A 12,852-nucleotide genomic window follows, 5' to 3' on the forward strand; every position below is an offset into this window, starting at 1 on the left:
CAGGTTGGGGGCGGAGGGTGGGGGGTGGCGCTCAGTCAATAGGAGTGTTGTCCTGTGAACCAAAAGGTCTCAGGCTGGGTTCCCAGGCAGGGCGTTTGCAAGAGGCAACCGATTGATGTTTCTCTCCCTCTCGCCCCCACCCTTCCCCTCTCTCTGAAATCTATAAACATGTCCTTGGCTTAAGATAAAAAAAAAGAAAAAGAACAGACCAAAATCGGGCAGTGGCGGGGGACAGCAACTAAGGCCTCTCACCGGCTTGGCTACCTGCAGTGCGTCTCCAATGGCAGACAGCCCTCGCCGGGTGCTGGCGCCTGTGCGATGGTCCTGTTTCCCCCTCTATGCGAGCCAGCGCCGAAGCCCTTTAGCCCTCACGCTAGCCTGCTCCAGCCCTTAGCCCTGGTCTCTGTACCTCCATCCTAGTTGCTCCTACACCCACTTCCTCCTCCTGAGATCGCCTGGACTCCAGGCTGTGGGGGTGCTGTGATGCAGGTTGCTGAGCCAGGCCTCAGAAGCCCTTCCCTAGGAGCCAGGCTTTCAGCTGCTGGTCAAAATAGCCCTTGACCCGCAGGGTACCTGTCACCTCATTGACCTGGGTGATAGGTGTCTTCCCCAGCAGTGGGCTCAGGAAATCTTCCACATCCTTCTGCAGGGCCTGGGGAAGATAACCATCAAGCCTGGTCAGAAAACTGTCACCTCTAGAGGACTCCCATCACTTCAGGCCTGAAAGGGTCACAATCAGACCCTGACCCACCCACACACTTACCCAAATATCTCCCTCCACCTTCCGGATCACAGTCATCCGGCGGTTGCCATGTGTGATATCCGTATAGACAGGGATGTTGTGCATCCGAGAGCGCCGCACAAAGTAGGGCAGGTTGGGTGGAGGGTCTGGAACAGGGAGGAACAGTGATAAGCTAAATCTTCCCAGGCTTTATCCCACCTCAGCAGAGGGTCAGTGCACCGATGGCAAAGCCGTGTCCAAACTTCGGGTCGGGAGACCTGCTCTCTCCCTGAGTTCAGAGCCAGGACACTAGTACCCCAAGGCCCAGCACAGGGCCTGGCACTAAAAGGTGCTCAAGAAGAAATGAAGTCAGGGCCATGCCTCCCCGGATCTTTGGGTCCCCCTATGAGGCCAATCCTTGCCCTCCTCCTCTGCGTTAGGGAAGCTAAAATGAATCTCTGGCACAAAGGGATGGGGATTTACAAGCACTGACCACTGACCACGTGCCACGCTCTGCACTAAGTGCTTTATGTGCCAAGCAGATTATCTCCATTTTGGTGAAACGGAGGCTGGGAGAAGCTGACACAAGATCACACTTGCCAACCTCGGACCCGGAACTGCCCAGCTCCCAAGCTGTGTTCTCAATTATGACACATGACCTATGGAGTGCGTATGTGTGTGTGGGAAGGGGAGGTGCAGGGGGCGGGGGATGGGGGTCCCAAGCTCTTGGGTCTTCTCTCTATGCTTTCTTTACCCTGCATGGGAGGACCTTACCCCAATAGTGTGGATGGATGTTTCCTTGTAAAACGTGGCTCCATTCCTGGGCCCTTCCTCGAACATGAGACAGATACTAGCCCTGAGAGATCTCAACACAAATCCTGAACCCACTGAGGAGGGCAGAGTCTCACCCGACCACTGAGGACGGGTACTTCCCTGTCGCCTTCAGCCAAGCCCATTGTCCAGCTCACCTCTGGGGGGCTGCCAGCCACTAGGAGTAGGACAGTGTTCATGCTTTGGGGGCTTTGGGATGCTGGTGCGCGGTAACAGGCGCTCCACAAACCGGAATTCATCCACAGATTCCACGAAGCTGGGGTAATCGGGAGGTCCCTTGGTCTGGCTCTGAGGTAAAAACAAAAAGCAACCATCTCTCCATCGGCTCACTCACCACCCAACCAACACAGGATAGAGAGAACTTCGGTAAGTAGAGGAAGGCAACACTGCAGGTGGAGAAAACGGCATAAATGAATGGCTGGAGAGAGAGAGGCGCCAGGTTTGTTTGTCAAGGCGCAGGTGGGGCCGGAAAAGCAGCTCAAGCATTCCGAAGAGCCCGCCTCTCCTGGCCCTCTTAGTCCCTCTTGGGACTCCAATGACAAGTGTGTGTATATTTCTGAAAATCCAATTAACTGGAAGCCTGACCAACCTGGCATATTTCAGGGCTGAAAGTTTCATCTAAACGTTCTACTGAAATATTCCAGTTCTGGGTTAGGCACTTTCAACACTCTCGACGGCTTTGCACTCACACTCACCTGACGCGATTCTCCCTCACCTGGAAGGTTTCAGTCTCATACGGACACCACCAGGCACTGTACTAAGCGCTTTACAGGCATTGTCACTTAATTCTCATAATGGGACAAATTATGTATTTTATTACACCCTTTTTGAATCCAAGGAAGATTACGACATTAAGCACTCTACCCAAGGGCACAGTCTGGAGTCCGTCCTCCCATCCTCCAGCCTTAAGATCCTTCTTGGGCACTTCTCCCAACAAATACCCGGAGTCCCGCTAGGCCGCGGGGTTACAATGAGCGCAGCGAAGCAGGATGAAGCAAGCGTCCTGTACGTCATGAGCTCTAGAAGTGGGCCGACCTATGCACCGGTTTCCCCTTCCAAAACATTAGGCAGCGAGAGTCGATGTACAGTCGCTCCCGGTTCCGACAGTCCAGGGTTGTCCCCCACTCAGGTTCCAACTCCACACGCCGAAGCACACACCAGTCCGTGTCACCTTCCTTCTCAATCTAGAATCTCAGCTACAGAAAAGGTCTCCCTGGTCAGATGGGAAAACTGAGGCCCCAGGCAGCAAAGCGATTTTCAAAGTTACAAGGACTAACAGTGAGCCTCACACACAGCCCTCTGCCCCCAGCTCCAGCCTCAGCGCTCTCACCTGCCGCCGTAGCCCGCAGCCCGGCTGGATGCCGACTCTCCAAGCCTGAAACGAAGCCCGGAGCACGGCCTGAGCCATCTTGAACTCCGCCGAACATTAGCCTTGTGCGCGCGCAACCAGCCTCGTCCCGCCCCGACCTGCGCACGCCTCTCGGAACCGGGAAAACGCCTACGCGAGCGTAAAGGGGCGGGGCTAGGACGTCCGTGGGCGGTACAAATGTCAGCGTCCCTCGTCGCTTAGCAGTGACGTAGGACGCAGCAAGCGGCTAGTACGTGTGCGCTCTTGCGCCTTCCTCTTTCTCGACTCCATCTTCGCGGTAGCGGAAGAGGCCGCCGTTCAGGTACGTTTGGGGGCGCGATTGAATCTGGAGGGCTTCATAGTAGGTTGGCTGCGAGATCAGAGGGCGCAGGAAAAATAGAGGAAGAAGGGCTGCTATGTGGGCCGGCTTCTTGTCCCCACCCAACCTCCCTGGTTCGTAGGCCGTGTCTTATCCACGTGAGATCCGCGATCGCCCCCGGCCTGCCATCGATTCCCCAACTCCCTCTCCCCTAGGATACTTCTCTTACGAGCATTTCTTTCCTCAGTCGCCAACATGCAGCTTTTTGTCCGCGCCCAGGAGCTACACACCCTCGAGGTGACCGGCCAGGAGACTGTCGCCCAGATCAAGGTAAGGCTGCGTAGTGCTCCCCGGGTACCATTGTATTCTTTTACCGCGCCCCGTGCGAGACCACTAATGAACCTCATTTTTGCCTGTAGGCTCATGTAGCCTCGCTGGAGGGCATCGCTCCAGAAGATCAAGTCGTGCTCCTTGCAGGCACGCCCCTAGAAGATGAGGCTATCCTGGGCCAGTGTGGGGTGGAGGCTCTGACCACTCTGGAAGTAGCCGGCCGCATGCTGGGAGGTGAGTTGGGGAGGACTGTCCTTTGAACTGATTGTAAACACCTAATCGACGTGGAGATCAGTGGCCTCAATTCAGGGCGGGTTTTCCTGTTTCCCTCAGAATTGTCCCTTCGGGGTTCCATGAAGACTGAGCCCGAGTACAATTCTCTTTCAGTTACTTACTAGATCCTTGTTTATTTCTCGGTTTCCTCACTAAAAACAGGAGGGTAGACCGGGTCCCCAAGGTGCCCTTCAGTTTTTGTTTAAAGTCAGGCTGAAGAATCCTGACCTGAAACCCAGAATACCAGACTAACATTCTTAGTCAGGATGTTAAATCTCTGCAACTCGTTCTCATTCCCTGTTGTGCCCACCTTCCCTTTAAAGCTTGAGTTCAGGGAGAAAGAATTCTGCTGGGTGGGGTCTTGTTCTGCTAACTGCTTGCTCTTTTCCTTTCCCACCACAGGTAAAGTCCATGGTTCCCTGGCCCGTGCTGGGAAAGTAAGAGGTCAGACCCCCAAGGTAAGTGAGAGTAATAGTGGTGTCCTTTGGACTTCATTTTTTTGTATCACAGATAAGCCAAGGCCCCTGGCTCTTGACCTGTCTGTCGTCTAGCTCCATGGAGATGAGCTTGAGGGGGAAGGCATAGAAGAATCGGTCAGGGTCTGATCAGCCTCCCGTTTTTCCAGGTGGCCAAACAGGAGAAGAAGAAGAAGAAGACTGGTCGGGCCAAGCGGCGGATGCAGTACAACCGGCGTTTTGTCAACGTCGTGCCCACCTTTGGCAAGAAGAAAGGCCCCAATGCCAACTCTTAAGTCCTTTGTAATCCTGGCTTTCTCTAATAAAGCCACGTAGCCTGTTCATCTTGTTTCGTCTTCATTTGTAAGGGCTTAGAGAGAGAGACGGCTTTAAGGGCCAGTGGTGTGTCTGCGACAACAGTGAGGTGTCATTTTGGTTTCTTGGCAGTGTCAAGTGAGGAAAGCAGAGGCCCTTGAATGGTTGCGGGGTTGGGGTGAGGGGTCGAAGTGGTAAACTATAGGAAAAGGCTTCCCATGAAAACCAGTAACAACACATGCCAGTTCTTCAAATGTAGAGTTTGGGAAATTTCTGCTCTCAAATAACTTGATAATTCCCCCAAATCTTTATGTTCTTGTTCTTTTACTTGTTTATTCTGTTGTTCTTAAACAGAAAATAGGAATCATTGTGGTGGGAGTTTTATGGTGGCAGCTGTCTGTAGAAGGAAGGAGTTCCAATAGAAGAAATTCTAGGGAATGCCGGTCTGACTTTTCCCTGAACTTGGGGCCAGCCTTAGTGGAGTCCAGGGCAGGAATCTGATCTGCCCCATTTTGGAAACTTTTTCCTGATTACATTGGCACTGTGGGGATCTTGTTTGTACTTGGGATTACATGGCTGGTCTTGTTAACCTAATCACAACTCAGGTTGGTCAGTGGATTGTTTCACTGTTCCCAGAAAATTGAGTTCTCTGGGTCTGATTCAAGGTTTCCTACTAGTAACCAGTGCATACCCACACATTCATTCAGCTAATGTTTTTGATCCTGCTGCTTCCTGGAATACAGCATACCATGGGGTAGAGAAAGACCTGGGGCTCTAGACTTGGACTGCCTTCAGTTTTGATCCTTGCTCCATTTATAACTATTTAATCTGCTATCATCACTTGAGAGTTGTTAGGATTAAATGAAGGATGCAAAGTGCTTACTTAGATCAGCACTTGCCACATAGTAAGTAGAAATATACTGGCTGTTTTTGTCTCTAGAAAGACTTGGCCTCCTCCCTTCTACGAACTTATTGAAATACATTTACATGAGGCAACAGTGTTAATAGCCTCAAAGAAAGTAAGTAGGGTGCTGTAACCAAGGGGTTTTGGGTACACAGACACACTACCCTGGGAAAGGTGTCTGAAGATGATAGGCTGTGACACCTGAAATGAGCCAATGAGGTGGTCAGATGGTAAATGTTCCAGCTGAAATAACTGCAGTCAGACATGGAGGGGAACTTGGGTCCAAATGCAGTGAAGAGTCACCACAGGCAGTCTGTGATCTAATATTTTCTCTGGCTGATTTTTCTAGAGGGCTGGCAAGAAAGTTAAGAAACCAGTTAAAATTGTGTCATTCAGTTGAGGGGCAAGGAGCTTAGGCCCCCAGGGGTGGTGGGGGTGTGAAAAAAGAGACTTGACTGTCTCACTGCTTCACTAATGAACTCTCACTTTAAACTTAAAAAAAGAACAGACGTGAAGGTCATTTCTTTTACCTAGATCTTGGTAGGGATACTTTTTTAAAAAAGATTTTATTTTTTTAGGGAGGAGAAGTGAGGGGAACACTGATGTGTGAGAGCTACATCAATCTGTTGCCTCTCACACACACCCCCACTGGGGACCTGCTGGCAACCCGGGCATGTGACCTGACTGGGAATCAAACCAAGCGACCTTTTGGGTTGCAGGCTGGTGCTCAATGCGCGGAGCCACACCAACCGGGGTAGTACGAGGTATTTTGAAGGTAGGACTGACTAGGTGAGATTGGATGTGAGTGAAATGAGGGACCAAAGAACCAGAGCTTTCTTTCAAGGGTGCCATGGATCAACTCAGCCCTTGGCATGTTTGTGGGTCATCGCTCCCACTCTACCATAAATTGTAAGCTCCATTATGATAGGACCCCCATCTCTTGGCTCAATGTATTTTCGGTGCCCCGTGTGGAATCTGCACTTCAAAGCTGGATAAATAGGTTTGCAGAAAAGCTCAGATATTTGTTAAATGTTGCTGTTTTGGAAAAAAAAAAAATGCTCCCAACACACACCCAGCCTGCGCTAGGTACCCCACCTTGGCTTTTCCACTCTCCGCTTTGTGTCGCCTAGCGGGATGGCTGCCCCCACAGCGCAGGGGCGCATCTCATTTCCTGTGGGCCTGGCACAATTAATAACCCAGAAGATGCTTGGCAAAGAGATTTGTGCCTCTTCGATTCACGGTGCTAAGAAGGCCACCACCAGGGGGCGAGCTGGCACCGGAGGCGGGCGCCGTCCTACCAGACCGCGAAGGGCGGGGCTTACGTCACGACGACCGGCTCCTGCGCCTGCCCAAGCGCTTCTTGGGGGGGGGGGGGGCTTGGGTTCCGAGTGGGAGCGGGAATTGCCGAGAGCCTTCGAGGAGTTTTGACTGGGCCCTACGTAGGTTCCATAAAGAGGAAGGAGTCATCGAGAAGCGCCGGAAGTTGCCGAGCTGCAGTCGCCTGCGCGCTCGCGGGTGGCACGCAGTGCCGGTTGCCATGGAGCCGGCCGGGCCCTGCGGTTTCTGCCCGGCCGGGGAGGCCCGGGCAGCGCGCTACACCTGTCCGCGCTGTAATGTGCCCTACTGCTCTCTGCGCTGCTACCGGGCGCATGGCACCTGTGCCGAAGACTTCTACCGTGACCAGGTGGTCGGGGAGCTCCGCGGCCGCAGCGCCTCTCCCAGCCGCCTAGCCAGCGCCCTCCGGCGCCTGCGTCAGCAACGCGAGACTGAGGACGAGCCGGAGGACGAAGGCCTGAGATCTGGCCCGGCGCCCGGCGGCCTCTTAGGACTATGGGAGCGGCTAGCCCCAGCCGAGAGGGCGGCCTTTGAGCGGCTGCTGAACCGTGGCGACGCCGGGCAGCTGCTGCCCCCGTGGCGGCCGTGGTGGTGGGGTTGCGGGGCCGGGCCACGACTCCTGGAGGAGCTGGATGATACCTCGGGCGGTGTGGCTGGAGAGCTGGAGCCCGCCCCTGCGAGGGCGCCGCCTGAACCCGCGACGGATGCCGCTGTCGCGGAGGCCCCGGCCGCCGAGGAGACGGTTCTCGGAGACGCCCCGGGGACCAGCATGCCCGTAGTTCCCACCCGGATCCCCACACTGGCCAGCCTGAGCCGCGGCCGGGCCTCGCCGCTCGTACGCTTCCAGCTGCCCAACGTGCTGTTCGCCTACGCACACACTCTTGCCCTGTATCACGGCGGTGACGATGCACTGCTCTCCGACTTCTGTGCCACGCTGCTTGGCGTTTCGGGAGCCCTGGGTGCCCAGCAAGTCTTTCCCTCTGCCGAAGAGGCCCTGCTGGCCGCAGCTCACGTGCTGGAAGGGGGCGAGCATCCACCCGGGCCGCTGGGCACACGGGGTGCCATGCGCGAGGCCGCCCGCATCATGCTGGGTGAGGGTCCTGCTAACCGGAGGGGCTACACGCTGGCAGCACTGGGGCACCTGGTGCAGACCCTGAGCCGGGCCCGAAAACAGGCCAAGACTACTGAAGAGCGAGGTCGTCTCTACCGGGCAAGGAAGAAGTGTCAGTTCCTGCTGGCTTGGACCAACGAAAACGAGGTGGCCCTCCCTGTCCTCGCTTTGGATTGTGCCAGGGCCCATCGAGCTCACACTGTAGCAGCCGAAGAGGTCGCAGCCCTCACTGGGGAGCTGGAGCGGCTTTGGGGAGGTCCCCTGCCACCTGCTCCGAGGACTCTCATTGAGGAGCTCCCTGGCTGAACTGTGGACCCCTTGCCAATAAAGCTGTGAATGGTCTTCCCCGTCAGCAGTGCCCATTTCTAATACACCTGTTGGCTCCACCCAGCCTCAGATTCTTGGGCCCACAAATCATCTCCCAGCTTCTCCCTGATCAGGGATGGCCCAGCCAATTTTTAAACACCCCTGCCCCAGAAAGGGAGAAAAGTGGCACCGAGGGTTCCTGATATTTATCCAAGAAGTGAGACCAACCCCTCCACTCTATTTTTGGGTACTGGCTTCATTTTCTTCTTGTTCCAAATCACCTCTCTGAGGCTGGTCATCTCTGCCTATTGGGAGATCAAAACAGGACTAAGTACAAGCTTTTGAGTCTTGGGTGTGTCCAGGTTCCTGGTGCTGTGTGTGCTGGCGGATGGGCAGGCCCGTGTGCCCCAACCTGGGGTGGGCGGAGCCAGCCACTTCAGTAGATGTAGGGCACAATTCGGTAAGGCACACGCCGGCAGTATTCGTGCCAGGCCAGGCCGTACTTCTGCCGGCACTTCTGCTCATCCCGGGCCTCGCGGTGCACCAGCAGCGCGGTGAAGTAGAGGAGGTAGAAGTAGGGAAGCAGGTGTGACACCCCTGTGGGAAAGGGGGCTCCGTGACCACTCGGGCAGCTCCCAGGTCACAAAGGTTTCCACACCTAATGGCTCATGGGGGTATCAGGACTCAGTGGTGAAAGGTTCAGGGTCTGCAGCAAGCCACGTCCTGTGTCCACCTCCAGTTCCCTGACTGCTGCCTCCACACCCAGCCTGGGTGTCCTGTGGTTACTGATCCATCTCTGCCCCTTACACATGTGGCCCCACCCTGTACCAACCCAGGCCACTCACCACAGGGCAGGGACCAGGCCAGAGCCATAATGAGATCTCCAAGGTAGTTGGGATGGCGGACCATGCCCCACCACCCAGACACGAGCAGCTGCCTCCCCGTGGCTGTAGAGATGGTCTCAAGGTCTGGGAAAGACAGGTAGTGGGATGGGTGAGCCTCAGGGAGCCTGGCTGCCCCACGTCACTCACAGCACCCTGGAAACCCAGCTCACCAGCCACTCTGGGGTCAGAAGGATTCTTTCGGAAGGTGTTTTTCTGGGAATTGGCTGCACGGAAGATGTAGTAACCAACAGCTGGGGGAAGGCATGAGCAGTCAGGGTTGAGGGTCAGATCCTTCTGCCTGACCCTGATCGTCCCCTCCACAGCCCAAACCCAGGCCACCTGGACCCCAGGACCCAGCCCCTAGCTTTAGAAATGAACCTAAGGCTTAGCACCTACCTAGTGGGTGCTGACTGAACAGTGAATGAATGGGAGGGGATGGAGAATAATGCACCCAGCCTGCTGCCCCTTCCTCACTGACCATTGATGAGGCAGATGACTGAGGCCATGGGCCACTCTAGGGGCTGTGGGTGGTACAGCAGGAACTGCGCCTGCAGGCTGTAGGTGAAGGGTACCCAGGCTAGGTCCCCAAAGGCCAGCATGAAGCCAAACCCGTCGTGTGTGATGTCCATGGTGGTGAGGACAGCTTCCTGCAGGGACATGACCCAGACACACTGGCTTAGTCCCTACAAGGTCTTCAGGCAACTTCCCCTGCCTCCCCTGCCCAATCCAACCTCACCTCGTTCCAGAGCGCATCGGCCACATAGAGTAACTGGAAGCCATTGACAAGCCACATAGCCAGGGAGGGACTCCCCCGAAGTTCTGCTTCCTGTGCCAGCAGGGCCAGGTTGATGAGGACCTGGAGGTTGAGGGGAAACAGGGCAGTCTGTCCCCCGCCCATTTCCATGGAGGGAGCAGGGTGGGGCAGTGGCCAGCCTCTCCCCATCTCTCGTCTGCCACTAATGCTCCAGCCCTTTGCCAAATAGATCCAGCCCCTGTACCCAGGGGCAGAGAGCCTGTGAGACTACCTTGGAGGTGCTCCTAGACTATCTTGCCCTGTAGTGTTCCCTTTGGGAGAGCAGCATAGGAAGTAAGTGGGCGTGTCAGGCCTGAGAGTGAAATCAGACCTGGTTTTGGTCTTAGCTTCCCCACTTGGGCAAGTTGCTTACCCTTTCTCAGGCCCACCTTCCCCACCCCCATTTGGAAAATGGACATAATTAGGGACACGCCTCATGGAGCTGGCTGAGGACTCAGACGTAATGTGTATGCGAAGCACTGAGCTCTGTGTCTGACACATAGTAGGTGCTCAGTAATGGTGGCTGGCAGCCCGCCTGTACGGAGCACCCCCACCTGGTGGCAGTGACTAGGTGCTGTCAGGCTATCACTTCTAATCCTCACAATAATCTTGGCAGGAAGCTCTTACTTTACCCTGTTTCACACATCAGGACGTAGCCTTGGAGGCTGGGATCCAGATCCCCAGCACTTGGCATTCCTCCTGCCTCTGGATGAGGTTTCCAGGAGACAGGAGGGACCTTTGGGAAATCCTGACCGCAGTCCAGCACTGATGATAACCAGGAACACAGTTGGCATGTCGGTGACGGACAGGTTGCTAAACCCAGTGATCAGTTCTAGGTGTTGCACTGCTTTGACTAGCAAGCAGTATAACATAACTCTCCTCTTCAAAATAGATTTTGTGCTGGACTGCTTTATTTAAAATTGCACCTGCTCTCCTAACTCCTTCCCTGATCTTTTCTCCATAGCACTCAGCATGCCCTGACATGCTATATATACTTATTTCTTGTCTGTCTTTCCCACTAGAATGTAGGCTCTGTGAAGACAGGCTTTTTTTCTTTTCTGTAATTTTTTTTTTCTTGTGTACAGTATCCCAGTACCTAGAGCAGTGCCTAGGGCACGTGTTGAATTCCACAAATATTTGTGGAATGAATGGATGATGAATGATTTATTTCTGTGCAATACTGGGCCTGCCCTGCCCAAGAACTGCTCACCCGTCCCACCCCTCCTACGGGCTTGAGTCCCACTCAGCCGTGCCCAGCATACCCAGCCGATGAGGCCAGGCCGCAGTTCGCAGAAATATTTGAAGTCAAAGGAACAGATGCGCGGGTTGAGCTCCCGTCCCAGGAAAAAGTCATAAACTGGATTGCCTGGAGAATAACGGAGGGTAAGGGTGCAAGCAAGCACCCCCACCTGCCTCCATCCGCACCCTACTGGAACCCTTCTCACCTGAGTTCCCGCCAGGTGCCAGAGCGGAGGCGGGGGCTATCAGAGCCTTCAGATAGAGAAGGAGGCTGAAGATGAAGGCGGTGAGGGTGGCCACAAACGCCAAGGGTAGGAGCATTTCTGTGAGTGCCCCCAGGGGCAGCCCCGCTGACACCCCCAGGCCCACCAGTAGGGCCGTCAGCACCAGGGCCTGGAAGCCTGAACCACAGCATAAAGTGAGTCCTGGGGATTGTGCCCCTCCACCGCCCCCCACCACCACCACCACCGAAGCTCAAAGCCCAGGGAGATCACAGACTTCGTTCCAAGCCATTAGGTGGACACCTCGACTTTCAGAAGATCACCTCAGCGGCTGCTGTGGTGCAGAGTAGCAGCAAATGCTGTAGGAAGAGCTGGGGGGACAGTGAGATTCCCCCCAGATCTGTCCTGGGCAGAAGAGACACATAATGGAGTTTGGGGTCAGGGGTTAATCCCACTAGGCCTGGAGCTCCACCCCACCCGTGCAACTCCAGCGAAAGGACCCAGCCTCAGGCACCGTTAATGGGGTAGCGTAGGCGACTCCTGTCCTTCAATTCCTGGCCCTCAGCCATCTGCAGGCACAAAGGGGTTTGATAAGGGTTGAGGGTGCCTTTCTTCTCGCCGAGCCCTTCCCTCCGCCCTCTTCCCTGGGGCGTTCGAGCGAGTCCACACCTTGCGCGCAGGCAATAGGTAGAACGCCGCCTGCAGGCCAAGCCAGGTGAGGCACAGCAGCAGTGCCCGGGGACTCCACAGAGCCTCGAGCCGCGGCAGGGAGGGGGGCACGTCCAGGAGGCGCGCCGGCCGGGAGCGAGCCGCCAAGAGCAGGTGGAACATGGTGGCAGGGAGCAGCAGCATCAGCGCCGCGGCGCCTGGTGAAGGGGGGCGATCGCGTCAGGTGTCCGCGCTCCAATTCTCCCACTACCCCCACAGGTGCCCAGTCGTCTCCGAGGCGCCTTCAACATTCCCATCGCCCTGTTCTTTATCCCGTTCTCAGCCTTCAGCCCCCTTCCCTAACTTCCATCTTGGTTCCCGCCTCCAGGATCCTGGGAGACTTTCTTGTTCCCCGGACTCAGTCCAGGCCGCCACTCCACAAATCCCCCGCTCTGCAGTCCCCAGAACTGGCTCCTCCCCAGCTCCCTCTCCAGACACTGCCCCCCGACACTCCTCAAAGCCTCCCGATCCTGCCCCATCTTGCTCGTAGCTCACTCCTCCAGTTTTCCCTTGAGGAGCTTCTGGCCCCAGGCCCCCCCTTCTGTACCCCATTACCCAGGGGTCCCCCGAATTCCAGCGGGGCCCGGGAGCCCTGAGGGGCCATGGTCTCTGCTCCGTCAGGAGATGGGGCTTACAAAAATCCGTCAAGGAAACACATCCCACCCCATCCCCTAGGAGATGGGCTTGGTGACGCGAGGGATCTGGCCCCTGCAGCGCCTGCACCTGCCTGGGATGAGCTCAGATGGCCAAAGCTCTGGT

The 12,852-nt window shown here is 55.7% G+C and overlaps 4 protein-coding genes across 7 annotated transcripts; 2 read left to right on the plus strand and 2 right to left on the minus strand.

Annotated features, from left to right (window-relative positions):
• Positions 1–25: 25 nt before the first annotated feature.
• Positions 26–3,036, minus strand: MRPL49 (mitochondrial ribosomal protein L49). The gene is made up of 4 exons (XM_090258787.1): positions 2,883–3,036; positions 1,690–1,840; positions 764–888; positions 26–652 (listed from the first exon to the last, which is right to left on the minus strand). The coding sequence occupies exons 1-4, from the start codon at positions 2,958–2,960 to the stop codon at positions 506–508; spliced, it is 501 nt and encodes a 166-aa protein (XP_090114913.1). The 5' UTR covers positions 2,961–3,036; the 3' UTR covers positions 26–505.
• A 99-nt stretch (positions 3,037–3,135) lies between these two features.
• Positions 3,136–4,619, plus strand: FAU (FAU ubiquitin like and ribosomal protein S30 fusion). 2 transcript variants are annotated; one of them, XM_090258800.1, is made up of 5 exons: positions 3,136–3,222; positions 3,467–3,549; positions 3,639–3,783; positions 4,225–4,280; positions 4,448–4,619. In XM_090258800.1, exons 2-5 carry the CDS (start codon positions 3,475–3,477, stop codon positions 4,571–4,573), a joined length of 402 nt encoding a protein of 133 aa, XP_090114926.1. In that variant the 5' UTR covers positions 3,136–3,222; positions 3,467–3,474; the 3' UTR covers positions 4,574–4,619. The 2 variants fall into 2 exon arrangements, with proteins under 2 accessions (XP_090114926.1, XP_090114933.1); XM_090258807.1 differs by having other exon boundaries at positions 3,162–3,222; positions 3,435–3,549.
• Positions 4,620–6,972: 2,353 nt separating this feature from the next.
• On the plus strand, positions 6,973–8,294 carry ZNHIT2 (zinc finger HIT-type containing 2). The gene has a single exon (XM_090258819.1). It carries the CDS (start codon positions 7,034–7,036, stop codon positions 8,246–8,248), a length of 1,215 nt encoding a protein of 404 aa, XP_090114945.1. The 5' UTR covers positions 6,973–7,033; the 3' UTR covers positions 8,249–8,294.
• Positions 8,295–8,439: 145 nt separating this feature from the next.
• On the minus strand, positions 8,440–12,830 carry TM7SF2 (transmembrane 7 superfamily member 2). 3 transcript variants are annotated; one of them, XM_090258812.1, is made up of 11 exons: positions 12,649–12,822; positions 12,055–12,251; positions 11,900–11,954; positions 11,371–11,565; positions 11,188–11,291; positions 9,869–9,988; positions 9,611–9,779; positions 9,303–9,383; positions 9,094–9,216; positions 8,661–8,845; positions 8,440–8,553 (listed from the first exon to the last, which is right to left on the minus strand). In XM_090258812.1, exons 1-10 carry the CDS (start codon positions 12,695–12,697, stop codon positions 8,685–8,687), a joined length of 1,254 nt encoding a protein of 417 aa, XP_090114938.1. In that variant the 5' UTR covers positions 12,698–12,822; the 3' UTR covers positions 8,440–8,553; positions 8,661–8,684. The 3 variants fall into 3 exon arrangements, with proteins under 3 accessions (XP_090114938.1, XP_090114940.1, XP_090114939.1); XM_090258814.1 differs by having other exon boundaries at positions 8,440–8,845; positions 12,649–12,830; XM_090258813.1 differs by lacking the exon at positions 9,303–9,383 and having other exon boundaries at positions 8,440–8,845; positions 12,649–12,823.
• Positions 12,831–12,852: the final 22 nt, after the last annotated feature.

Source organism: Furipterus horrens, unplaced genomic scaffold (genome assembly GCF_987537825.1).
Source record: "Furipterus horrens unplaced genomic scaffold, mFurHor1.1.pri manual_scaffold_2, whole genome shotgun sequence".
NCBI classification, from domain to species: Eukaryota; Metazoa; Chordata; class Mammalia; order Chiroptera; family Furipteridae; genus Furipterus; species Furipterus horrens.

Excerpts from the sequence above, each read along its gene's own strand:
- TM7SF2 (XM_090258814.1), bottom strand. The coding sequence starts at position 12,697 with ATGGCCCCTCAGGGCTCCCGGGCCCCGCTGGAATTCGGGGGACCCCTG. Across the intron at positions 11,292-11,370 it reads GGCACCTGGCGGGAACTCAG|GCAATCCAGTTTATGACTTT; the intron begins GTGAGAAGGGTT and ends GTTATTCTCCAG. Across the intron at positions 8,846-9,093 it reads GGCCTGGTCCCTGCCCTGTG|GGGTGTCACACCTGCTTCCC; the intron begins GTGAGTGGCCTG and ends CCTTTCCCACAG.
- ZNHIT2 (XM_090258819.1), top strand. The coding sequence starts at position 7,034 with ATGGAGCCGGCCGGGCCCTGCGGTTTCTGCCCGGCCGGGGAGGCCCGG.
- FAU (XM_090258800.1), top strand. The coding sequence starts at position 3,475 with ATGCAGCTTTTTGTCCGCGCCCAGGAGCTACACACCCTCGAGGTGACC. Across the intron at positions 3,550-3,638 it reads AGACTGTCGCCCAGATCAAG|GCTCATGTAGCCTCGCTGGA; the intron begins GTAAGGCTGCGT and ends TTTTGCCTGTAG. Across the intron at positions 3,784-4,224 it reads AGCCGGCCGCATGCTGGGAG|GTAAAGTCCATGGTTCCCTG; the intron begins GTGAGTTGGGGA and ends TTCCCACCACAG.
- MRPL49 (XM_090258787.1), bottom strand. The coding sequence starts at position 2,960 with ATGGCTCAGGCCGTGCTCCGGGCTTCGTTTCAGGCTTGGAGAGTCGGC. Across the intron at positions 889-1,689 it reads TGGCTGGCAGCCCCCCAGAG|ACCCTCCACCCAACCTGCCC; the intron begins GTGAGCTGGACA and ends TCCCTGTTCCAG. Across the intron at positions 653-763 it reads AGGTGGAGGGAGATATTTGG|GCCCTGCAGAAGGATGTGGA; the intron begins GTAAGTGTGTGG and ends TATCTTCCCCAG.